The 25,788-nt window shown below is 36.6% G+C and overlaps 1 protein-coding gene across 2 annotated transcripts in view; it reads left to right on the top strand.

Moving 5' to 3' along the window:
• LOC131671708 (disks large 1 tumor suppressor protein-like) overlaps nucleotides 1-25,788 on the top strand; it is a 1,979,893-nt gene that overhangs the window by 1,528,104 nt on the left and 426,001 nt on the right. For both annotated transcript variants that reach the window (XM_058948341.1, XM_058948331.1), the window contains exon 14: nucleotides 3,611-3,718. In XM_058948341.1, the coding sequence (XP_058804324.1) occupies nucleotides 3,611-3,718 (108 nt within the window). The remainder of the gene's footprint in view (nucleotides 1-3,610; nucleotides 3,719-25,788) is intronic.

Genomic DNA, 25,788 nt, shown 5'->3' with positions numbered 1-25,788 from the left:
ATATGACTTTTTATCGTGGGGCTGTGATATTTGTATTGTTGGTACTGTTGTTATAAAATCGCTAAAGTAGTGAACTTCATTCGATGATATCTCCGCAAAAAAAAAAGATTTGTCAAATTTGAAAAGTGCGTTGGAAAGGGCAGAAATGGTACTTTGAGATGGTCAGAATGTTTGTTTTTAGAAAAAAATTTTTTACGGTGTAATAAAGTCTCTAAAACAGCGAAAATATGTGTTTTTTGTACATTTAGGTAAGAATATCTCGAAAACGTACCGTGATAGAGCATTTCTAATGCCAGATTCGTCTTCAGCGCATCAAAAACCTTCGGAATACATGAATAGCGTACTTGCGATAACTAAAACCTTTTTTTTGCAGACCTGTGTAATTGACTATTGAATAAAAGTGCAATAATATATGAGTTGCAATTGTTTGGAAAGACGTCGTTTTTTAATCAATTAAGTCCGCTCTACTAAATTTTATAAATAATAAAAACATAAAAAATATAGTAATAATATAATAGAAATTAAGAAAATTCATGCCTGAATCGCCATCTCTTGAGGAGACTCTCAGATGTAAACGTGATTTGGAGAAGAAACCAAAAGAAAAGTTATCACTCTAGACCAATTAGAAAACGCTGCGGCGGCGCTGGGGCTTATAATAAGAGAGGTCCGACTCCTCTCTATAAAATATCGTATTAGCTTCAAATATTGGGTTGCAGCCAGAATTTCAAATCAAACAAACAAGGGTAAAAGTGGTGCGGCTAAAGAGTATTTTTAAATAACTATTCCACCTAGAGAAATACTACAAGAGAAGCAAACCAATACCCTGCATCCGTGTTTGTGTATTCGGAAAATAAAAATAGTAAGCTCATTCTTCAGTATATAGTGACAGGAAAGAAAAATCTTCCTGTCACTATATACTTCCTCTTTCAATTTTCGTGTAATAGGAGCTCTCCTGTCTACCTTTATGGTAACTAAAAGACTGTTAGAAAACCTAATAGTTGGTATCTTGTAATTTATTTACAAGTTCTACCAACTAATTACCTTTTTCTTGTTAGGATCTGCAAGCTCTGTCAATCAGGGGCTGATTCTCTCCGATTCTCTTGAAACTTTGTACATTAGTAGTTTATCAAAAAATATTAAATACCTGTTTTTTTAACTGCTGATACTATAATTAAGGGGGTGAAAACCACCCCTAAAGTTTACCCCTAAATATCGCCATTAAAACACTTACATTAAACTACGCCATTAAAATCCTTACAGATGTCTTCATTTCCAATCAATATTTTTAAACCAAATACAATTATTTTTATTAAGCCAATAAACAATAACGCACTAGCAAAATTGACTTAAGAGTTTGTCTCCCTTATTTGGGAGGGGGTAGAATCCTATTTTATCAAGTATATTTTCGTAAAAAAGTTCAAAAATTAACTCAAAATAAATAAAAAAAATTATTTTACTATCTTCTAAAATTTTTTTATTACAGGTCATGAGTTTGTCATCATAATTTCAAAATTTAAGTTGGTGAATCCATTATACTCGTCAAAACTTTATTAAAATCTTTTAATTTCGATCAACAGTGGCTTTTTGACGTCGCTAAATATCAATTTATAACCATATATTATATATTGTAACCATATTGCCAAAATTCAAAAAGAAACACGTATTTAATATTTTGCCATGATCTACTGATGAGTAAAGTTTCAAGACAATCGGAGAGGGTTACCTCCCTGCCTCCAATTGTTAGTAACGTCTAGCTATTTTAAATGACACTTTTCTCGTCCTCTAAATTAAAAAACAGAGAAAAGATTAAGTAACGTCTTTTCCGACTTTACATTACAGAAAGCTACACTTATTGATTGTGTTGCACATGAATATGTTCCATATAGAATTATAGTCTTAAGTTATTATAACCATTTCATATTTTATCGAATTATCATCCATTGTAGATTATCTTAGGTAACATAGCCCTAAGTTGATAAATGATGTCTTTGAAAGTATAATTCATTTTGTCTTTTCTTTCTTGTCATCCTACATTCTGTTTATAGTAAGAGTTATTCAGTACAAATGATATAACACAATCAAATAAAGCATCAAATCTCTCTCTCACTTTCTCTTGATCTCGAATGCTTCTACTTACACGTTCCTTGTTAGTCCAGGAGCACTAAGCTCAGAACTAGCAAATTTTGGTGCGGCATGACGTAGATAAAATTTTGCAAGAATCGATCAAGAATAATGTATAGAATAAGAATTGATAGGTGTTTCATCCTGAAAAGGTGTGCTATTTACAGGAAAAATTCGTAAGTGAAAAAAAGTGGAAAAAATCACTTTATCTTCCATTCTTTTCTAAATAATATTATAAATATGCATTTTAGAGTAATAATTGACACTAATGAATTTTCTCCTTATAAAATTCTTGACAAAATAGAGCTATTGTGTAATCCACAGGCTTAAAATTCTTCTCGGAAATTAGTGATAACTGCAAAACAAAATGTCTAAAAACGAGATATTTTTCAAGAGCTCAGCGCACAGGTAACAAATCATTGGAATTTAATATGATTTTTAATTTAAGTTTTTTATAATTATAAGCCGAAATAAAAAAAAACCTGATCAATTTGATCTAACCATTTTTTGATACAAGTTTTGTTGATTAATTTTCTCTCGAAATAAGACAATTGTTCAGTGTTTACGCTGCATCTAAATTACCAGGCTTTTATTGACGTGAATTTTTTTATTGATACTTTGAAGCTTTCGCTACAATATTAAAATGTTGAAAAATGTTGGCTTTGTTAACAATTTTTTTTGTGAAGCGGTTTGACAGTCAGAAAACAATTGAATAGCATCATGAAATAGTTCTAGGAAAGATCTTCGCATTAATATGCAAATTATGAGAATCGGTCACATACGTTTAAAAATGTGAAGCGTTTTCTGCAAAACTATGCATGACGTAGAAATTACTAAAATTGATTCTTGTGGATTATTTCAAACAATTTTCATCGCTATTTTCAAAATGATTGAAACACATGTCCTTTTTGCCGGATGTTGCCTAATATTGCCCAATTGACGATCTGAGCGCCAGAAGCGATCGAAAAAGGGGAGGGAATGAAGATTATGGAAATTGAAATAGCGCGTTAAAAATCAGTGCGAGCTCTTTATCTGTCGATATCATAGCTTCTATTCCCTAGATTTTGATAATTTTTTTGAAAATTAATACAGCGAAATAAGATCATTTTGCTATCAGCGTCTTATTATTCAATTCTAAATACTTACCAAGCTATTATAAGAATTCGCTATTACATATTTTGTGCGCTCTGCACCTATTGATATTTTGGTTTCTAACCTGTATATTTTGATAACTTTTTTTCATATATTGATATAGCAATATATTATAATCGATATAGCAAAGTTTGAATAATAACCTAGTTAAAGTATTCCTTATTCATTTACCTTAATATTCATTTGCACTTAATAGTTAATATGTATAAATAAAATGTATAACACTAGTATAAGTTATTAAATCAATAGTTATAATATGCTATTTTTTAAATAAATTATACCTTTCATAAATTTTCTCTTTAGAAGATTTTTAAAGAAAGTTAATTTTAATCAACAGATTTCAGCAGAAAAGAAATATTATACCGCGTGGAACTGCCTTATATGGAAGAGTTAACATTGGTTTATTTAGAAAAAGATGTGGATGAAGAAGACTTGCAAGAGTTATGTAAGTATTTTTTATTATTACAATAGCGATTTATTCGTACTGATAATAATGTATAAATTTTAATGATAGTAGTATAGCAATGAATATTTCAGGTTACTTTGCGGGGAGTCCCTAATCCTTGGAGGGTCCTCTGGCTTAATCCTCCCTGACTTAACCCTTCCATGTTAATTATTATTAATGTTAATTATTATTATTAATAATTATTTATATTTTTTGAGGAAAGTTCCTAGGGATCCTAGTGCTATCTGTCTCATTTATTCAAATGTATTTAAAATAGTTATGAATATTATTAATAATTTAATTACTATATTGAAAATGAATCGAAAGTAATAATTAAAATTAATGAAGAGACAGATCTTAAAACCGGCATCCTCTGGGTTGGCAGGCTAGCGCTCCACCACTAGGGCCAATGCCATACGTACCTTAGAGAATGCTTATTGTGTATATTAGCTACACAAATTTGGTATAGGTTCCGAGCGTGCTTTTTCCTCTGTCTCCCATGCTCTGGCTTAGCGTGGCTTGAGACCATTCTCTCATGAAGGAGATATTTTAGTTCTCTCTCTCCATGAAGGGGAGCTATACTTGCTCGAATCCTTGTTAGTCCTTATCTACTACCTTAGTCATTTTTGCTTAAATCTGTTAGAGAGAGAAAAAGAGAGAGATATATGAGCTATGCTTACTACCTATCCTCTTATCTTAAGTTAACTATGTCTATCACAAATGCAGATCACAGTCGATTTGTGGGAGATTAAGCTTCTCCACTACTTTCAGAAGCAGCTATAATCTAGGAACGTACATAGCTTATATTATGTACTATGGATAGGATTGCTCTTACGTTTTACATTATTTGTTTTACTGTAAATATATGTAGTCTTATAGGAAATTCCAACGACTTATCTCACTTGAGGTTTCTATCTTATTCAAAGAATGTCTACGTACACTGCCGGTCAGTTACTTTTACCCCCCCTCGAGCAAAATTGCTTGATCTTGGAAGTTTCACATTTTTGGTCAGAGTCAACGTACAGAGACGAGCGGGAGCGCATTTGGAAGCTCTTTTCAACAGCTTTCAAATAGTATGCATCGCAAAATTTATAAAATCGGATTTCTAATTTTTTCAATCGAATATTCATCAATGAAAATTCCGAAATTTTCAGTCTATCTTTGATAACTTGCAATTCTAGGGAAAAAATTCCATGAAAATTTTGATCACAGCATTTTCTTCCTTTTTCCAAACCCTATCCAAATCACTGATCAAAAAATTTTTTCCATCAAATATGACCCTTGTATGAGAAATTTTCTTGAAAATTGACACGTTTCTTCAACTTTTTATAACTTGTGACGGTAAACGTCAATAATTGCCTAACCTAGTGGCTGCCTGCGGGGGCAGCACTTACCGGTAGTCGAAAAATGTAACGACGGAATTCGGCATGCGAGCAGACGGAACGCGCGCGATTGAAAACGAACCAGTGGAGAATCAGCTACCGATACGGAGGCCACAAAAGTTGAGGTTCGCGACCTAATTGCCCGTACGTGTCCCAGAGATCAACGAATAGTTATTACCGAGCTATACGGAGCGCAGACCTGAGCCAGCCGAAGCAGCGTCGTTCCCTACGACATCAAGAGTGTGTGTAAGGTTTCGCCATCGAGGGCGAAAACCGTGTGCGCGCGAATTTGTGATCCGCGACATAGAACAAACAGAATTTCCCGCAGTGAGAGTGCGAATCGTTCCTTTCGTCTTCGTACGTCTGCAAAACAAAGGTAAGCTGGCCAGCTTAATCTCGCGACCGCGATTGCATGCATGATAACTAATTTTCCGTACTCGAAGCGAAGCGTGCATGTAATAGCTCTACTAACAAAGAGCGGCGTGCGATCCGACTCTGTATGTCGTCGTCGTGCAAGTGCCACTATAAACATAAACTTGCGGGCCAATTCTAGTGTAGCATTTGAGAGATAATAAAAGAGTTTTCGTTCGTGATATTAACCAGTACTTTTGACGTGTTTATTCCGTATTGATTTCACTCCTGAAGATAGTTGGTTGACTGACACCTGTTTCCTCTTGCTCTCCGACTTCTGTATTAAACATAGGTAATTACGTGCGTTTTTTAATACGATTACGCGGATAAAATTAATTAAACGGTAACCACCCTGTTACAAACTTTGTAAATAAAAATCCTAGAAAAAAGTGTAAGAAAATGTTTCTTTTTTCACGTAGAATACTATAAAATTTTTTCAGATTAAAAAAAAATATTTTTTTTATCCATCTTTCGATGGTCGTTCAAAAAAAAAAATAAAATATTCATTTGCCATGTGAAATTGTATTCTTGTAAAATAAAATTGTAGATTTCAAAAACTTGTTATTTCCATTTTTTTTCCTCACAAGAACACTGTTTTTCAATAACAATAATGATATGTCATGATTCAAATGAAAATACATGCTTAATCTGGAAAGTTATTTATTTGAAATAATAACATTATATAAGTTTCATCGAGCCTAAAACTTGAAGATTATCTGCTATTTCACTCTGGATTTGATTTTAGTAGAATGTCATAACATAAAAATAGACAACAAAAAATAGATAACAAAAAATAGAAAAATGTAACCAAATGCGATAGGACGATGAACCAAATTTTTTGCTAAATAAAATATATAATAAATAATAATAATAAATATATCATTCATATCATATACGAGGTGTGATCAAAAAGTAAGGTGAATTTTTATTTTTCTCAAAAAATATTTATTTATTCATCAATTTTTATTTTATCTCCTTCAAACAGTACACACAGAGCCGGCAATAGCATCAGAAATACTACAAATATACATAGACAACTATCTTCAAAAATGGCTTCACTCTTGGAGAATAACAGTGAATGAAAGCAAATCAACAAATACTACGTTTACACTTCGGAAAGATACCAGTCCACCTATAAAATTAAACGATAAATAGATCCCTCAAAGCAATCAAGTAAAGTACCTAGGCATACACATAGACAGAAGACTTACATGGAACGAACATATATTTAGTAAACGCAAACAACTAGGACTGAAATGGAGGAAAATGTACTGGCTCATGGGAGGAAAATCGGAGCTGACGATCGAAAATAAACTGTTGCTATACAAAACGGTACTCAAACCTATCTGGACTTATGGTATTCAGCTATGGGGCGCTGCTTCAATCTCGAATATTGAAATAATGGATAGATTTCAATCGAAAGTGTTACGTAACATAGTCCGAGCCCCATGGTTCGTCACAAACGAAATAATTAGATATGATCTACAAGTTTCATCAGTCAAAGAAGAAATTAAATCATTCTACGGAAAATATAATGCAAGACTCCATAAGCATCCTAACGAACTCGTCAACAATCTTCTTAAGACTTCCATCACAAACACCAGACTAAAGAAACATAAAATATTAAGCACGTAATCCGATGGATATATAATTGAATACATAGTCTCTTAATCATAATGTAAAACAAAGTCAGAAACTCAAAGGAGTATCCTGACTAGAATAATGTAAACTTCGCTAAATGTAATTAAATTTACTTATTGTCTCAAACGGCGAGACAGATTGTAAATAAAGGTGAAAATAAAAAAAAAAAAAAAAAAAAAAAAAAAATCACCTTCAAAGTAATCCCCCTCGGATATAATGCACTTGTGCCAACGCTTTTTCCAATCCTCAAAGCATTTCAAAAAATCATTTTTTGTGATCTTGTTTAGTTCATCCTTCGATGCCGTCTTTATCTCCTCAATCGTGGCAAAACGCCGTCCTTTCATGGGCCTCTTCAGTTTTGGGAACAAGAAGAAGTCACAGGGGGCCAGATCTGGGGAATACGGTGCCTGTGGCATCGTTACTGTGTTGGTTTTAGCCAAAAATTCGCGCACAAGCAACGATGTGTGAGCAGGGGCGTTATCATGGTGCAAAAGCCAATTTTTATTTTTCCACAAATTCGGACGTTTCTGGCGGATTGCTTCGCGCAAATTGCGCATAACTTGCAGGTAATATTCCTTATTTACTGTTCTACCCTGTGGCAAGAACTCATGATGCACCACGCCCCTGCAGTCAAAGAAAACTGTAAGCAAAACCTTTACATTTGATCGAACTTGGCGTGCTTTTTTTGGTCTTGGTGATCCAGAATGCCTCCACTGGGACGATTGAGTCTTAGTCTCGACGTCATAACCGTATACCCATGTTTCGTCACCTGTTATAACCCTGTTGAGTAAATCTTGATCATCGTTGATGTCATTCAGTAGCTCTTGGGCGATGCTCATGCGACGTTTCTTTTGGTCGAAATTGAGCAATTTCGGAACAAACTTCGCTGACACACGTCTCATGTCTAAAACACTCGTCAAAATTGATTGGCACGAACCAAATGAGATGCCAATATCATCAGCAATTTCTGTAATTGTAATTCGACGATTTCCCAACACTATTTTCTTCACTTCTTCAACATTCTCATCAGTTATTGATGTGCTGGGGCGTCCAGAACGAGATTCGTCGTCGGTGTCTTCTCGGCCTTCTTGGAAGAGTTTATACCACTTGTAAACATTTTTTTGGCTTAAAGTAGACTCACCGTATGCCACTTTCAGCATTTCAAGTGTTTTGGAACATTTGATTCCATTTTTCACACAAAAGGGTCTAGCCAGGTAAGATAGTGAAATCTGCCTTTGAACGGTGAGGGAAACGGAATATACCCTTTCATTCCTCATGTATAGAAACCCCTTTTCCCAAATTTTCAGACCCCTGGACCCCAGGGGGGCCGGCTGAGACGTGACTATACGCTTTTCAGTTTTTTAACGATGTCTCGGTCAATTTTGAAGCTAGAAAAAAAACAAAAAAACCAAATTGTAGGATTTTTTGAGCCCCACAAACCTATGTGACTCAAAAAATTTTTAGCGGGAAATTCAAATTTTCACAGCCTTTTAAAAACTTTAAAAATTCGTATTAAAAAAACAAAGACCGACTCACCGTTGAAAAAAAATATATCTTACGTATTTTTTGCACAAAAATGCCTGTGATTTTTTTCAGATTTTTAAAAGTGGTGGAACGACCTTGAAAAAAATAAAAATCTCTAAAAAACACCTTTTTTCGACTCTAGCTCCTTATATATCAATTCTATGCTGAAATCGACTACGCCATCGTATTCTACGCAAAAAAATACATCGGAAACGTATATATATATTTTTTTTCTAGGATTTTTGCATCCCTTCAATAATTCGCCAAGTAAAGTTGATCGGACCGGCTCGCAATGTTTGAAATTATTGTTAGCTTAGAATGTAATTTAAAAACAAAGTAATATATACTTATACTGTTCCTTTTTACATGGAATACGATGGAGCAATTTGTTCTATCGTTGAACTTACCCAGAAAACATTGGAAGTAAAAAAATTATGTATTTGGCCGCTGACGCTTTGTAGAGAGATTTTACTATGAATCCGTTTGCGTCAACATATTTTTTTTACTATATTTGAAGTTCATGTTTGTGTGTACTCAATAATTAATAAGAGGATGAATAAAGTAGGAACGAATAAATTATTATTCAATAATATAATATTTAAAAAAAATAAAATTAGCTATATAATTATATATAATCTGTGACCACGCTTCGAATGTTAATCATCATCGCTATCTTCTTCGATAGAAGTAATCACATGATCTTGTTCATAAATCCTTGTGAGATGTTCAGCAGGTTTAACAATGCAGGATTGAAATCTAGCATACGCTAAATAATAAATAACGGCAGCCACGTGAGAGCAGCAACCGATTGTTCTCATTCCATTAGCACACTCACAGCAAAAACGGACTATACCGGAACAGCCAATAGTATTGGGTTTGTACTGGATGTAGCAGTTATACGTCTTACTTTCGATGTGTCTCGATCTAACTCGTACTTTCAGAAGATCAGCAGATTCTTTGAAATAACTAACATTTATCTCATTATTCTCGCCCAGCATTTCAGCTAAGTAGGATATGGCTTGTTTGAGTTGATACATTCCACTGTATAGTTTTACTAAATCCTGCTCCGTTATTTCAGGAAAATCTTGTAAGTCAGCAGACGTCAACTTTTGGAATAAGCTTTTCCTTCGATTATACTTTTCTAAAATCACTTCTGTGGCTAGGCTATTTTCATTGGAATTTCTGTTAAGTATATAATTCAGTACTTCGTCATCTGTAGCAGCTCTTGAGATAAGTCGTTTACCAAATTGATTTATTAAAAAGCAAACTATTCTGCAATAGAGATCAGCTTCGGGTAAGTAACGGTTGTCCAATTGCTGATGAAAAAACTTGTACTTCTGAGCTACATTACCATGAACAGCTTCCACAACCCATCGAAGCATCGTTACAAGTCAAGATTTATTCGAATCTTCCGCGGATAGTTGTTTAAGATTTCTATCTTTCAACGCTGGCATGAGAACCCTGTACCCATCACTTTCTAATTGCGATACTATGTCACGAAAGACGCGATCGAGAATAAAAACATCATCCTTTTTGCACATCGGCTTCTTCAAATCGCTGTCATTCGCGTTTAAAATTTTTTCCAGAATTTTTGCATCATTTTCTTTAGCATAAAAGGGTCCTAGTACATCTACGATATAACCATCCGTCGTACATATAGTGAACGGCTTGCACAGAGGAACTTTTTTATGCCCTGAAAATGATCTTCGTTGGTATTCGTTCTTTGAGCTTTTCTGGTGCTTCCAATAAGTTCCATCGGCAACTAGCCCAAGGTTATCATCACTAACATCATGAAGATTTTGAAGTAGCACTGTCGAATGATTTTTAATCAAATCATCTCTGTCGATGCTTCTCAAACCAAAACGTGAAGGCAATATGTCTCTTTCAAAAGAACTCAAAACAGATTTTGAAAATTCCGAGACTTGTTGATGACGATCAAGACCAAGGACAGAGCAAATCATTTCATTGGAATTTCCAGTTCTCAATCTAAATAAAAAAATAACGAGTGCCTGCGTAACTGTCCGATTATCAGTATTCCTCAGGGAAACTGCCATTTCGCGCAATTCTATGATTTGTTCCCAATTGAGTCCAGTAAAGGTTTTAATTCTATCTTCAGAGATAGTAAAATCACCGATTCTATCGTGTAATTCTCTGTCGGATGTTACACTTAGAGCTTTGAATAGCTTGGCTACATCTGCAACTGTTACATTGCTCGAGTGGGATATCGGTTTCAAGTTCAGTAACTCATCATTATAAAACTTTTTCATTATCATGTGCTTACGACAACAGCGGTTACCCTCTGGGATAAATATCTCTCTTTCAGTAAGGGCCTGCCGCCGAGCTTCGAAAAGAACAACAATAAGTCCTGATTTAAGTGAACATAAGCAACAATAATCATGAGTGGAAACTACTCTTTTCAAAGGTAACTGAATAAATTCTTGTTCAATAACTTCTTTCTTAATTGGGCTATACCTTGGATCAATTTTGCTTTGTTGCGATGACTCAGATGCAGTTGATTCTTGACTGCTGGATTGCGGAGTATTTTCTTTGGCTGGCGCTTCTTCGACTTTTCGTTGTTTTGACTTTGCAAAACGAACGGCGCCTCAACATTTCTGACATAAAGTATCTCCAACTACGACTGTCGTAGCAAAATAATCGGACAGAGCAATAGCTTCATCCTCTGTATCAACTCTTGTCTTTTTCCCGACCATCTTCTTCTTCGATAAACCGCAGTTCGGACATTTATCATTAACACTTGATGTAGACATGGTATAGTCTGGACCTGGAATAAACGACTTTATCAATTATCCAATTAATGATTAATACACACACACACACACACACCCACACCCACACACACACACACATATACACACACACACACACACATATATATATACATATTATGTATTAAGTATTATAATATAGAGTATATTAAAGGATAAAGAATGAAAAATACATTTGGATCAGCTGGCTCACAGGTTGGTATTATTTGTTGATTATCACAGAAGCATTTAGAATGTCAATATATTGAATTTATTTATCAAAGTTACGTCCAAATATTAATTTAGTTCAACATGATGGAGGGATTCAATTATGATTCTGTTGTGGTCGGTTACTAAATTAGCAGTGTATGTTATGCTAATAATGTACTCGGGTAATCCATGTGATATTGAATAATGAGTGTGATACAGACGGAAAGTCTAAAGAGATCAGTGGGACAAGTTTTACCAGTGGAAAATACTTGTTTTTGGTTGTCAAACTTATGTTCCAAGTCCACGGAAAATTTATTTTTTGACCAAACCCATATGGTCTTCGACTGGGTAGTTTATTAATTTTTTTTTTTTTTTTGAAAAAAAAAAAATGAATCAGCTGGGAACCTAAGACCCAGAAAGAAAGAACGTATACCTCTTCGGCGATAACCACAGGTTTCTATACCTATTAAACAAATACAGTTCTATTTATCTCTCACAAAAATAGACAGAAACATTATCACGCTTATAATTGAATGAAAACAATAATTTCTGGTGCTCTCTATTAAATAAAGAAAATCTTTTATCGATATTCTCAATTGTAAACATAAAACTCTGTCATGTTTAGCTGCGAATCCAACCTAGCCCAATCCAGACTTCATTTGAAATTAAATTGTATTCACGCAAGAATACATTGATCAAAAATGAAATTATACTCACATTTATTGCAGAACAGTAACAATCAACTAGCTTTCCCCGTAATTAATCACAGACGGGTTCGTTGTAGGAAGGTTTGCTTCGTCTCTGTTTCGCATAAAACAGACGCCGGTTTGTCGGGTTTGTTTGATGTTTAGGGTGTTCACGGAACGATTCTGACATTCATAAGGTGACACGAATTCCGACATATTATATAACATGTACATAAAACGATATGTTTAAGTCTTTAAAGGCTTAAAATGTTAAAATTGGGTAGATTTTATTATGAAGAAATTGCGTCATTCTAGTCTACGTAAAAATAAATACATTGGAAACATGAATGACTCTTTTGAAAATGATTTTTATGCCAATCCACATGTACAAGGAAAAGTGTCCCACCTGGCGGCGAGTGATCGAAGGTATGTGGCGAAATATTGAAGGGATGCAAAAATCCTAGAAAAAAAAATATATATACGTTTCCGATGTATTTTTTTGCGTAGAATGCGATGGCGTAGTCGATTTCAGCATAGAATTGATATATAAGGAGCTAGAGTCGAAAAAAGGTGTTTTTTAGAGATTTTTATTTTTTTCAAGGTCGTTCCACCACTTTTAAAAATCTGAAAAAAATCACAGGCATTTTTGTGCAAAAAATACGTAAGATATATTTTTTTCAGCGGTGAGTCGGTCTTTGTTTTTTTAATACGAATTTTTAAAGTTTTCAAAAGGCTGTGAAAATTTGAATTTCCCGCTAAAAATTTTTTGAGTCACATAGGTTTGTGGGGCTCAAAAAATCCTACAATTTGGTGTTTTTGTTTTTTTTCTAGCTTCAAAATTGACCGAGACATCGTTAAAAAACTGAAAAGCGTATAGTCACGTCTCAGCCGGCCCCCCCTGGGGTCTAGGGGTCTGAAAATTTGGGAAAAGGGGTTTCTATACATGAGGAATGAAAGGGTATATTCCGTTTCCCTCACCGTTCAAAGGCAGATTTCACTATCTTACCTGGCTAGACCCTTTAATGCAAACTCTTTGATCCATGTTTTTAGACAGCAGCAAATCGTGGAGCACGCAAAACACTTCTAGCCTTGATGCCTCTCACAAGCAAACCAAACATACTACAAAGCTGAAATTTGGAACGTATGTTCTAGACGAGTGTACCGACATAATCAAATAAAAAAGTCGAAGATCGAACGGACGTAGCCCGCTAAATTTCAAAATTCACCTTACTTTTTGATCACACCTCGTACACCTTTACCCATAGTAATAGCTTCCATTGCCTTATTATGTCGTTGAGATTCCGTCAATTGTTTTTGAGCTGTCTTGGTATCGTAAACGGCCTTCGCTATACCAGTAGCAACTCCAGTAAGAGCACCAGTTGCACTCAAACGCGCAAATAGTGGAATGAGGAATGATAGAACGATATTAACTTTGACGTTAACTTTGACGGAGTGGTAGAACAAGAAAAGCATGAGAAGCGGCATGGAGAGTTGCTACCAAATAGTATATGTGCAATATTTTGTGGTCCATCGAACTGTGGTAAAACAAACAGCTTATTCAGCCTGATCACTCATCCGAATAGTCTACGATTTAATAACGTCTACGTATACTCGCTCAATCAACCGAAATACAAGTTTCTTGAGAAACTTTTGAAGCCGATAAATAGCGTCAATTACTTCCCATTCAGTTAATATGAGATAATCATCTCACCGGATAAAGCTAGACCAAACTCCATCATCATATTCGAAGACATTGCCACTGAAAAACAAGACAACGTTCAAGCGTTCTTATGTATGGAAAGATATAAAAATGTTAATTTATTGGGCATATTTTGTTAAGATGATGTCAATTTACGACACATTTACGATGACCATGTAAACTCTGATATGGCTTTTGTTAAATTTAAAGAAATGTGTGCAGTGTTGGCAAGATGATAAGTCCGGTTTTATTGTTATCGATCGAGATGGAGCAATCGATTATGGCAGATACAGGAAAGGTTTTAACTGTTTTGCTATAAAAATATAACTCTCTAGTCGTTAGTAGATCATTATGTATTGTGACGTTCAAGAGTTAATATGGCTGAATTTGAGCAGGAAAAAAATATATTGATGCAGTTGGCCAAAGTTTATGAAGCCATCAGACGCAAGCATAAATTGTTGAAGGACGGAAAGGCCAATTTCGAGAAGACACTGGACGAGACTTTCAAACCGATCATTGATCCTTCAGAAAAACTTATTATAATGAGTAGTGGTAGTACTAGTAGTAGTAGTAATATTAATGAAACGAAGAAAAAAAAGTTAATTCTCTAAAAGAGCGACAAATCTAATCTGAATTTAATCTTTGATGCCGACAAAACTTTGGAGCCCAACGATTTTAACTACTTCAATAAAACTTCTGATGTCTTCAACAGCACTATTCGAGCACGTGACACTTCTTTCGAAACTGCTGACAGTGAAATTAAAGATGATGATGATGATGATGATGATGTTATTGCTGCTGCTGATGATGATGATTTTAAGAATCGTTATTTCTTTGACAAACCTGAGTTCAGGATTTTGTATCGAGAAATACTTGTGATTACTCAGCACCGATAAAAAAAAAGATTCGTGTATAGATCATATGTAATACGTAAGAAGGGAGAAAATTATGTAATTGTTAATTCTCCAATCATTTTCGAACGAGAAAGCATTAATGTCATTGAGAAAAAGTATCCAAAAACACCTGGTCTAATGAAACTTTTAGTAACGAAATAACTTAAAATTGCTTTGATTGACAATAAATATAATAAGAATTACATTCAAATTCTCATTGAAATAAATTCTCACTAGAGACAATTTAAAGTAGATACAGATTTCAAAAATAAATATAGTAAAAAATTCAAAACTCATATATTTCCATACCTAAGTTTAGCAAACAAAAAGAAAAGATCAATCACTGGCGAAGGTCTGCTACCTCAATATAAAGTCGTCAGAGTCAACACGTCAATGGATTATGTTTATTGGAACGATCCTAACTAGTTGGCCGATCGGTTCAGATTGCTAACAGCAGAACAATCAGCAGGTAGTCTAAGTCACGTAAACGAAATTCACTCGATCATAGAGGCACTACGCGAGGAAAGATATATATACTGCGACTTCGTAGCATTTTAATCATTATCATCATGAGCAATGATATGTTCAGATGTCAGTTGGAACGAAAGGAAGGCACTCGAGATCCTTCAGTTCTGGAATTCAAGGTTATTCCAGATGAACAATATAATGTAGACGACAAGAGACTCTGCAATACAGCTGATCCTAAAAAACTAAAAGATACAGTAAACTTTAATACCGTTCGACGAGTGATTAACATGACAGTCAAGAAAGTCGCTAACATTATAACAGCATTACAACAGAAATTGAACGAATTGTATACTCAAGTGGATTTTCATAAAGATCAACAGATATTGAGAATCAATAACGATATTACATCTATAAAAAAAAAATTGGATGGTGGTGGTGGTGATGGTGGTAAAGTATTGAACGATGGAGTATCAAAGATTAGTTGAAGAGTTACACAAACCAGCTCGTCGCAACTATCCGCGTCGAAAATTTAATATCCAAGGAATAGATGAAATTTGGCAAACAGATCTCATTGAAAGGCAGTCATTCTCTTAAGAAAACAAGAGATTCCGATATCTATTAACGATTGTAGATATTTTTTCTAAGCATGTATGGGTAGTTTCAGTGCAGAGAAAAACAGGTCAAGACGTATCGAAAGCCTTTGAATCAGTGCTGAAGGAAGGTCATAAACCAAAGAATTTACATACCGATTGAGTAAAAGAATTTTACAATAAACATTTTCAAGAACTGATGAAAAAGCATAAGATTATTTTATATTCAACGTTCAGCAACTTCAAGGAAGCTATCTGTGATAGATTTAATCGTACCCTCAAGAACAATATCTGGAAAAAGTTCAGTCTCCGCGGCAACTACAAGTAGTTGGATATACTACCTGACTTGATAGCAGCTTACAACAATAGAAAGCATCGAACGATAGGAATGAAACTAATAGATGCCACTGCAAATAATGCAAACGAAGTGAAAAGAAAATTTGTAAGCAATAAACGCTTGTTTAGTGAAGTCAAATTCAAAATTGGCGACAAGGTTCGCGTGAGCAAGTCAATGTATTTGAAAAAAACTACAAACTTAATTGGTCAACCGAAATCTTCACTATCGATCAAAACCAAGCCGATAACTTATTATCTAAGAGATTATCAAGATACACCCATCACTGGTGGATTTTACGAACAGGAACTTTAAAAAGCCACATATCCGGATGTGTACCTAGTTGAAAAAGTACTCAAGAAGCGTGGAAATAAAGTCTGTGTGAAATGGCTTGGATTCGACAACTCTCACGACAGCTAGATCGATAAAGAATTGAATTGTAAAAAAAATTCTTTTTTTGGGGAAGTTGTGAGGCCCAAACTCTGCTCTCATCAGTGAAGTATTGTCATTCTAAATAACGTCACTTATATTTTCTTTACAAATAATAATAAAGAAGGTACAAGGAACTAATACCTTTCCTCAGGGAGTTTTTTTCTTTATTGATAAAAAACTTATTCTATACAGACCATTGCCATTTCTTGTTTTTGTTAAGTTATATAGTTGAGAGGTTTCTGCTTTCTGATTCACTCTAAAATTTGAAAAAAGCTAAAATTAATACTAAGCTGATATTTAATAGAATGAAAGAGAGAGAGGTCTGTATTACAATGTCAGCGATGAAGTATATTCAAGGTACTTTTGAAATTGATTACATGATGATTATGTCTCCGTATCTCTGCTTTTTTGATCATACGCCCCTTTTTTCTACGTATCTTTTATCTTTAAATCAAGGCATTCATGAGACTGCTGGAGCTGTTCAAGCAATGCAGTCTTCATTTCTGCATTCTCACTTCAACTGTAACAATCTCTGCATTGAGTCTTCTTTCCATCAATTGTCGGATAATCATCCTGATCAATATCTTTCAATTAATCAAATTTGGTTTCATATTCAAATCTGGACGAAACTTTTTGATTGGTTTAGAAGCACTTTGATAGAGACGTATTGGAGCCATATTGTACTGCCGTTGCTGCTGCTGCTGCTGTTTCTGTTGAAAGAATGATATTTGACTGTGTCGAAATCCGCTTATGTAGCCTGGTCTCTACTTTTTTTTCTTTTTCACAGCGCCGAAACTGCTGCAGCGTAGATGTAGTCTCCACTCTTGCTACATCATCAAAACCGCACGTAGTTATTGTTATTTTTTAAAAATGTTATTACGAAGAAATATTCCTTTTTTTTAAGGTAATGAGAGCCTCAAGTTCGCCCTTATCTGTGAAGCACTTTATTTATGATTGCTCCTCCAATCATTTACTTACAAGCTTACAAAATTATTTACAAAGAATTTAAATGTCTCCTTCGATGTAATCGGTGAAGAGCTTTTAGTGCTGCATCTTGTCGAGCAGTTTATCGTAGAGGTTGTTGTTCTCCACCAATGCTCTGGAAACACGGTTTGGGAGAAAGACTTGAAACTCCCCTTTGAGCTCCGCCACAATCTTAGCTCCAAATCGGGTAGCGACCTGTCTCAGCATTGTTACGATGTAGACAGTATCATTCTTCAAGTCACTAAAGTCCTTCTTGGGAAGGAATGGACTCATAGCAATTTTATTCAGGCTTTCAAAATCCATTCTATAATGAGAGAAATTTATTACAGCTCTGTTTATTGCTCTGAAAGCGTTCTCCTAGTCGACGTTGCCTTTACTCTGATTCAGAGTTAGTATTCACTTCTTGAAAATCTTGCTTGGAGTTTGTTTGCTATGCTGCTGCTGCTGGAACTCATCCTCACTGCTGGAACCGGAGCTAATGATGCTTTGAGCATATCATAACCAGCAGCGTGTCGCTTTTCTAGCTAACTCCCCATTCCTCGACATGGAGCTACCAATTCCATTTCTCCCTCTCCATCACTCTCTTCTATTTTGTTGTAACGAGGGCAGCGCCTTATTTGGCAATGACGTCACCAATTTATTAAGGGGAGAGTAAGAGAGGCACTTTCGCTCTTCAAAAATCGGGGAACGAGAGGATAGGTCGAACGAATAAACAATTTTCCTTAATTAAAACACACAACTTAAATCTATTCAAACAAACAAATACAAAATCGGATATAATAAAAGTTTACATCACGCGCACATGAAAAGAACGACTTAAACTAACGCGGGAGGATGAATTGCCCGGCGGCTAAATCGCCCTGATCATTCGCCTCCTTACAAATTAAAGAATACGTCGAAACCTCTCTACCGCATTACGATGAGTGTAGCCGGCAAGTGATCGCCTGGCTACCTATCGTTCCTACGCGGCCGCGCATCACCATGAGAGAGAGAAATACTGGGACAGAGAGATAACCTGACCTTTGTCCTTAGCGATGAGCCGGCAACGGCGAGTTGACCTGGCCGCTGGCTGAACGTCTTCTTCGGCGTAGCCCGCGGTGAACCCACTGGAAGTCGTGCCGTGCACGGTGACGAGGGCGGCACTGAATGCCCTGCTGCAGGTGTTGCTACACGTAGCCTTGTCTCGCCCTGGTCTGATCACTGCTGCACTTGTGTTTCTTTCTCTCTTTGCGCTGCTTTCCTTAACCTTTTTTTGGAAACTGATGCACGCCTCTTGACGCATCGTCCGCGTTCGCACTCTCGCCGGGCTCTCCCCACCAAGCCCACTCATTAGGCGGCGTGCGACAAAAGCGCTAATTGGTCCCGCGTCACACGCCGGCCCAAACCTGCATAGTGCGTGCATAGGTGCGCACTCTAGCATGCTCGCTAACTCTCTCTCTCTCTCTCTCTCTCTCTCTCTCTCTCTCTCTCTCTCTCTCTCTCTCTCTCTCTCTGTGTCTCTCTCTGTCTCTCTCTACCTCATAGTCGCTGCGCTCTTGCTTCTTCGGGCGCTCTCAATCTTGCTCGGCAATCTTCGGCGGCTGGAAACATAAAGGCCAGTGGTTAGGCGCAATAAATATATGCGCCCAACGCTGACCACGTCGCCATGCCGAGCGATAAGAGGGAGAGAGAGAAGGAGGGCAGACGAGGAGCAAGCGTACTGCTTGCTCTCGTCACATTGTATTGAGAGTGGGCGGTCACTTTATTTTTGAGTTCAACTGGTAAGCAACACCTAAATGTCCTCAGGGAAGTGTATCTGGAGAACCGACCATTAAGCAACGTTTATCATCGTATGGACTCAACGCCACCGTTCCTTCCCGCTATGTCCGAACCCAATGAACTTTACTACGGATGGTAAATTGCTCTCTTTCGATAATTTCTTCCTTTTCCAAACAGCTTTGGTAATTCTCGATGTTAATCTTGTACTTTACGGTCTGCGATTTGATCCCCTTAGCCTTCTTAATTAAATCCTGAAATAAGGGCATTACACTCATCCTTTACAACTCCGAGACCTTTTTTGTTAGCGAGGGGCATACCAAATTGATTATCAACTAGATAGTCTGATGTGTAAAATATATTAATGTCTGCTTTCATAATCCATACATATCAACGTCTTGAATTTCATAAATGAGGCTGTTCATATTAGTATAAAGTAATTTCCATTTTCCACCAATTCGTCGCTTCATATATCCATAATGAAAGTCATAGACTAATGTTTTCGAAAGATCTAGTACACATAGACTAATATATATTAGTTTTCTAATACTATATTTTCTAATATATGTCCAGGAGAATTGAATAGCTGATAAATTTTCATGAAAGATGGAACCACGACGAAAATTTGACTGTGCAATTCAAGCTTCAGTACCATATCTACCACCCAACTAATAAACTCGTTTGACATCTTTTTTTTTCTTTCGTCTTCCATTGCCTTTCCATATACCTCTGTTACGTGACAGTTTTGATGTTTTTTCAAAACGGCCACGAGTTAGACCGTTTTAGCTCCGAGTGGTCCTGACTCGGGCGAATTGAACTTTCGGTACGGTACCCCGGCCGTCTCAGCGAATGGATCGCGTTTTTGCCGACAATGTCCGAAATTCGTTCACGTGAGGGATAAGCGAGAGTAATGGGGGAGGGGGGGGGGCCGCTCCCTGGATTATTAAAATGAAAATACACGGATAACATAAGATATATTTAGATTTTTATATATATTTAGATACATAAGATAACATGTCTAGTATTGATACCTCTATCGCGTTACTATCTAATTCACGATTTATTAAATAAATATTCTAAAATACGCGGTCGGTCGTCATTACACATCCGATCCCGGTACGCAAACAAATGGATTCACCGAAAGGGGAACACTGAATATAGTAAGTAGTTATCGAAATAAAGAGAGATAAAACAAGGAAGAGATTTCGCTTTATCGAGAATAGAGCGTGGAAGTACTCACTCTGTTGTTTTCGTCCTTTTTTTGGTTTATATAAGTCTGATTTGTGGTGTTAGCTTTATTATTTGAATTCAAAACACGATAATTAATGGCAAACTCTTTTCTCTCTTGTGCTCGAAGACTTAACTCAAGTCGATTTAATTAATACTCTGGCGAAAATATCGTCCGTACTTTAGAACCGGCTAATCGCAACTGCTCGTGCGCCTGCCTCGCTACCGCAGCCTACTCTTCCTCTCTCCTTTCTATTTTTCGTCTCCTTCTCATTGCTTTGTCTCTGCTGCAAAGGCTCAACAAGCGCGCACACGTGCGCTGCTGACTTCAGCAGCTTATCACTGAAGTTTTGGCCTTGACGCTTTTACTATGTGCCGAGACTTTGTTTTAAAAACTGCTCAATTTCTGTCACATAACACCCTTCCCCCGTTAGGAACGTTGCCGCCCTCGGCAATGTATCAAGAGCTACAGGGTTTACAATTAATTATGAAAAATAGATCGGTAAAGAATAAATTATTGACTAAATTAGTAAATATATAGGTCCTTTATTTCTAGTCTATTATTATAATTGATGATAGCGCATAAAAAAAGGGGTGTGTACATATATTTAATAAGGGAATAACCCGGTCCTAGATTGTTATCCGCGCTAAATCATCCGAGATGGCCTGCGCCGTGTTGTTGATCCCTGCCGCTGGTTCTGTAGGTCCAGCGAGATCGATTAGTATCTGTTCTGGTTCCACGTTACTAACGTAATCAAAGTTTCTAATACTACAGTCCTCCAGGTGCTGGTTCCATTCTCTTAACTATATAGACCTGCCGCAGAAGTAGTGTTTTTTCAAATTACCTCCAATCTGCATATCGCAGAGTAACACGTGCCTGCTACGTTCGTTAGAGGTAATCCAGTGACCTCAGAGATCGTGTTTTTCGTACAGGTTCAATGCGTTTTCGCCGTACCTTACGATCCTGGGGCGAATAAGTCTGGCTTTCAAACACTGGCCAAGCTTATTCGCGACCACCCTTTCTGCGTCGGAGGTATAAATAAATGCGGCGAACCCCATTAAACCGTTCCCATTCCGCATTGGTACGTAATTTATATAGTCTATAGGGCCAAATTTTAATAAGGCCTTATTTGCCATTGCTTCGCTCCAATGATAGGGTAGTAGAAAGTGAAGCCTATTTAAGCGATCGTGCTTAGGGCCAAGGTTTTTTGTTTGGAGGACCAGTGCGGCACTACTCAGGCAGGTATTTTGCCCGTCCTCTTCGTCAGATGAGTCTGGTTCATTGGCGGCTTCCGAGAGCTCGTTGCCGTCAAATATTGCCTTCTCAAACTGTTAATAAGTCGTCAATTCCTCTTCCAATCCCAGAACTTCCTTGGAAAACGGTTTTCGATCGTTGAACAACTGCTCGATTGCCTTCTGGGCATGAATGGGGTCCACAAAGTAAAAAACCGTGCATCCTAGGCTTTCCCTGAATTTCTCGGGAATCGCCACGTCGATTATCTTCTCTAAAGGTCCATATTAGCAAGCGAACCACATTGCTTCCGCTTTCTTGTTTGGATCCATGTACACTATTGTAAGCCCGTAGTTTTCATTAAGCATCGGCTCAACGTCATATCTGAGCCGTAGGTCCATGTTAAAGATCCTGTAAATTTTAAGTATGGTCCTTTAGATAGATGAATGATAAGATAGAGATAAATCGGAAGTGAAATGTACAACGAGAAGCGTTAGACGGGGTATTACAATTATTCCACGGGTAGTATCTACAAACATACAGTTATTCAAGGTATTATCTAATCGTCGGTGCGTGTATAACTAAGATTAACAAAAGTGACAAAGATGATCATACTTAATTTGAAAGAACTTCTTTTAAGCTATAAAATATTTACTTTTAGATAACGTTTTAGTATAATCAACTTTCTCCCTTTTTGCCTCATTTTATACATAAGTTTCTAAATATTCTTGCTCTTGGTCGATGTTTGTGCTTATTTCGTCTTCAGGTGGAGTATCAGCTTGGTCCATGGACTTCGCGTTTTTCGCGGGCTGCTGAATCAAGGCGGTCAATTGTTTGGACCTGGTCGAAGAGATCGATTGCGTATTTACCTTGGGTTCAGGATCAATTGTAGTATTGCTTGTGCTTACGACTATAAGGTGTGACGGTGGTCTTCTAACTTCTGATTTTGGATAACGTCCGTTAGCCTTTTTCTCCCTTATCCTTTTCTGATGCTGCCACATGCAAGTCCTGTCATGGTCTTCGTAAATCGTAAATTCTATTTATTCATCACATAACCAGTGGTGTTTGGTTTCATAGTCCTGATTCCAACGTCGTTTCCGTACTTGCGCGAATTCTGCGCCATATATTGGGTCACACTCTTCTACTGCCCTGTTGGCGTCAGTTGCATCGTAGAATTGGACGTATCCCAAGGCCAATGATCCCCTCGAGTCTTTCAATACTTTGTGATATAGTAAGGGTCCGAATTCTACGAAATGCTCGAAAAAGGACACTTCTCTTCGATTTTTTTCGATAATCCACGGTAGTCTGCAGAATAAGCGTGTGTCATCAGTTGATCTTGGTGAAGATTTCTTAAAGACTCTGGTCCTTTCTATACGCAATGAATGTTTAGTTATTGGGTCAGAGGTCCATGATTTAGTCCTCCTAGCTATTTTAGCATGTTCGATTATATAACACAACTTTTACGCTGCTATTGGCCACTTTTTCCAGTGCATAAAACTCCTGAACTGGTCCGATCTGTTCCAGTCTACGTAGAAGTTCATTTAATAGCAGGTGGTCAGGGTAAAGAATTTTTATACTTTTAGGATCCTGTACCGAATTACTGGTTATTTCACTCATGTCGTGTTTTCTTCTCTTTTCTTTTCTGAAACAGATCATGGGTTGGTCATATAAGTATGTTAGTAGTCATTAAGTTAATTCTGCGTGTGAGTTTGTAGTGCAAGGGTATTGTCGTGTCGCTTTTGGGGGTTAAGTTTAGGTGTAGATGATGCTTGTGATTTTGTTTCATTTTGGTCCAATGAAGCGTCGCTTAGCGTATGACCAACAGGTTTTCTTGGTTCATTCGTGCGTTTAGAATCCTTCCTAGTCTTAGTCATTTTTAGACTTTGGAAAATCGATGTGGTTCTCGCGATAGGGTCTCGATTAGGTCTACGAACGTCGGGTGATTTGTGAGTTTTAGTGCTATGTGAAATCCATGTGTAGTTAGTGCACCATTTATACGCAAGTGCAATTAGTAATATTATCATAATAATATTGATACATTAGTCCTCCGTAGATCAGTTCGGATTGATAGGTAGTAATTTTATTGTGTTGACTTATAGTTTCTGCCTTCTCCATAATATCATTTAAGGCTTTTTCTTGACTAGTCCACATTCCGGATTACGGGACCCATTTTTCTAATTTTATATCTGAATCGAATAAGAGATATACGGTAGGATATATATTCGTTAAGTTGAGGTTCAAATTTGGTTTATATCGATAAATGTTTGTGTCATTTTTTTTAGCTTCTGTTAACAGAGTCGCATCGCTCGTGTATCCAATACAGCCTGGGGCGATTTTGAGTATCCCTAGCCCTTGTATGTGGATCATCTGGTCCATTCGCTCCGGACAAGCGATTCGTATAGTGTCCAGTTGATGAGCAGAGAAAATCCACAACCTGTCCATCGAAATATAATTCCAGTGCGTCATTTCCTGACTTTTCAGTACTATATCACAATGGTACAACTCATGGTTGGATGGTTGTATTAGCATTCTTAATTCACAATTTTTATTCAGATTAACATCTAGAAGGGGTCCTTTTACTGAGCATACAAAGGTGTAGTGAGTTCGAATTCAATCTTATAGAGATTGATGGTCCATTTGCATATACTGTTTTTGATCCGAGCTCAAGGCTAAGTAAGGGTAATTATATTTTATATATGCCGACTTTTTTTTAGAGATCGATAATTGTGGTACTAATATAGAATGCAATCTATATAAATTGTAGTAATTTCTCTCCACAAGGGGCAAGTGCACAATTATATATGTCCTTCCTGCGCGATGCGATGCGTCAATTTTTGAAATTTTAACAACTTCTTCGGCTCTGAGATGCTACATTGGAATGGGAAAATCAAGGTCCATTACAGTATGTTTGATATCATTAGCTATTTGATGCAGCACATCAGTGTCTATTAAATCTGGATGCACTTTTCCTTCTTTTAATGCACGGAGAATTTTTAGAAATCTTTCTGAACCTTTAATGAAATAATCTAATCTAGATTCCAACATTCTTCCAAAAGATTGTACAGAAATCATATATCCTAAGCGTGCGTTTTCACTTTCTAATTTTTCGAATTTCTGCTTCATCTGGGTCCCAAGCTGAAAGATTTTGTCACCATGTATATCTATTATTTTGAATAATGTGTTTATTCCCGTGGTAATAATGTGTGTCCTTTTATTAAAGAGATTGATTAACGATTTCTGGACTTGGTATAATTGATCGATGTTTGCGTCTATTTTATTCGTTTCGTCCACAGTTACCAATCTAAACAAATTGGGGCTTAAGCTTCCTATCCCTCCAAACGGTATTAGTCTTTTGGTCCTGATGCTTCCGGGCCCCCGAACCTTAGGTGGTTGGGTATTTCCCATGTTTCCGATTGATTCAGTAATTTCCGCTTGTAGTCGTTGAAGCGTGAGCTCTTTCACATCCAAAATATTTTTGTTTAGCATGTTGTTCCACGTCATTCCATCTAGGTATTTGGTGCAATTCCCAAGTAATACGAGGTGTGTTCAAAAAGTAAGGTGACTTTGTATTTTTAAGAAAAAATATTTATTTATTTATCAATATTTATGTTGTCCCCTTTAAAGTAATCCCCCTCAGATACAATACACTTATGCCAACGGTTTTTCCAATCTTCAAAACACTTCTCATAAGCACTTTTCGGTATAGCCTTGAGCTCTTCCAGCGATGCAGTCTTTATCTCTTCGATCGTTGCAAATCTCCGTCCTTTCATAGGTCTCTTTAGTTTTGGGAACAAGAAAAAGTCACATGGGACCAAATCCGGTGAATATGGTGGCTGAG

The sequence above is a fragment of the Phymastichus coffea genome, unplaced genomic scaffold (assembly GCF_024137745.1).
Source record: "Phymastichus coffea isolate CEN01 unplaced genomic scaffold, Cenicafe_Pcof_1.1 PCOF00010, whole genome shotgun sequence".
Classification (NCBI taxonomy): Eukaryota; Metazoa; Arthropoda; class Insecta; order Hymenoptera; family Eulophidae; genus Phymastichus; species Phymastichus coffea.
The sequence above is the reverse complement of the archived record's forward strand: the minus strand, read 5'-3'. Positions and strand labels throughout refer to the sequence as shown.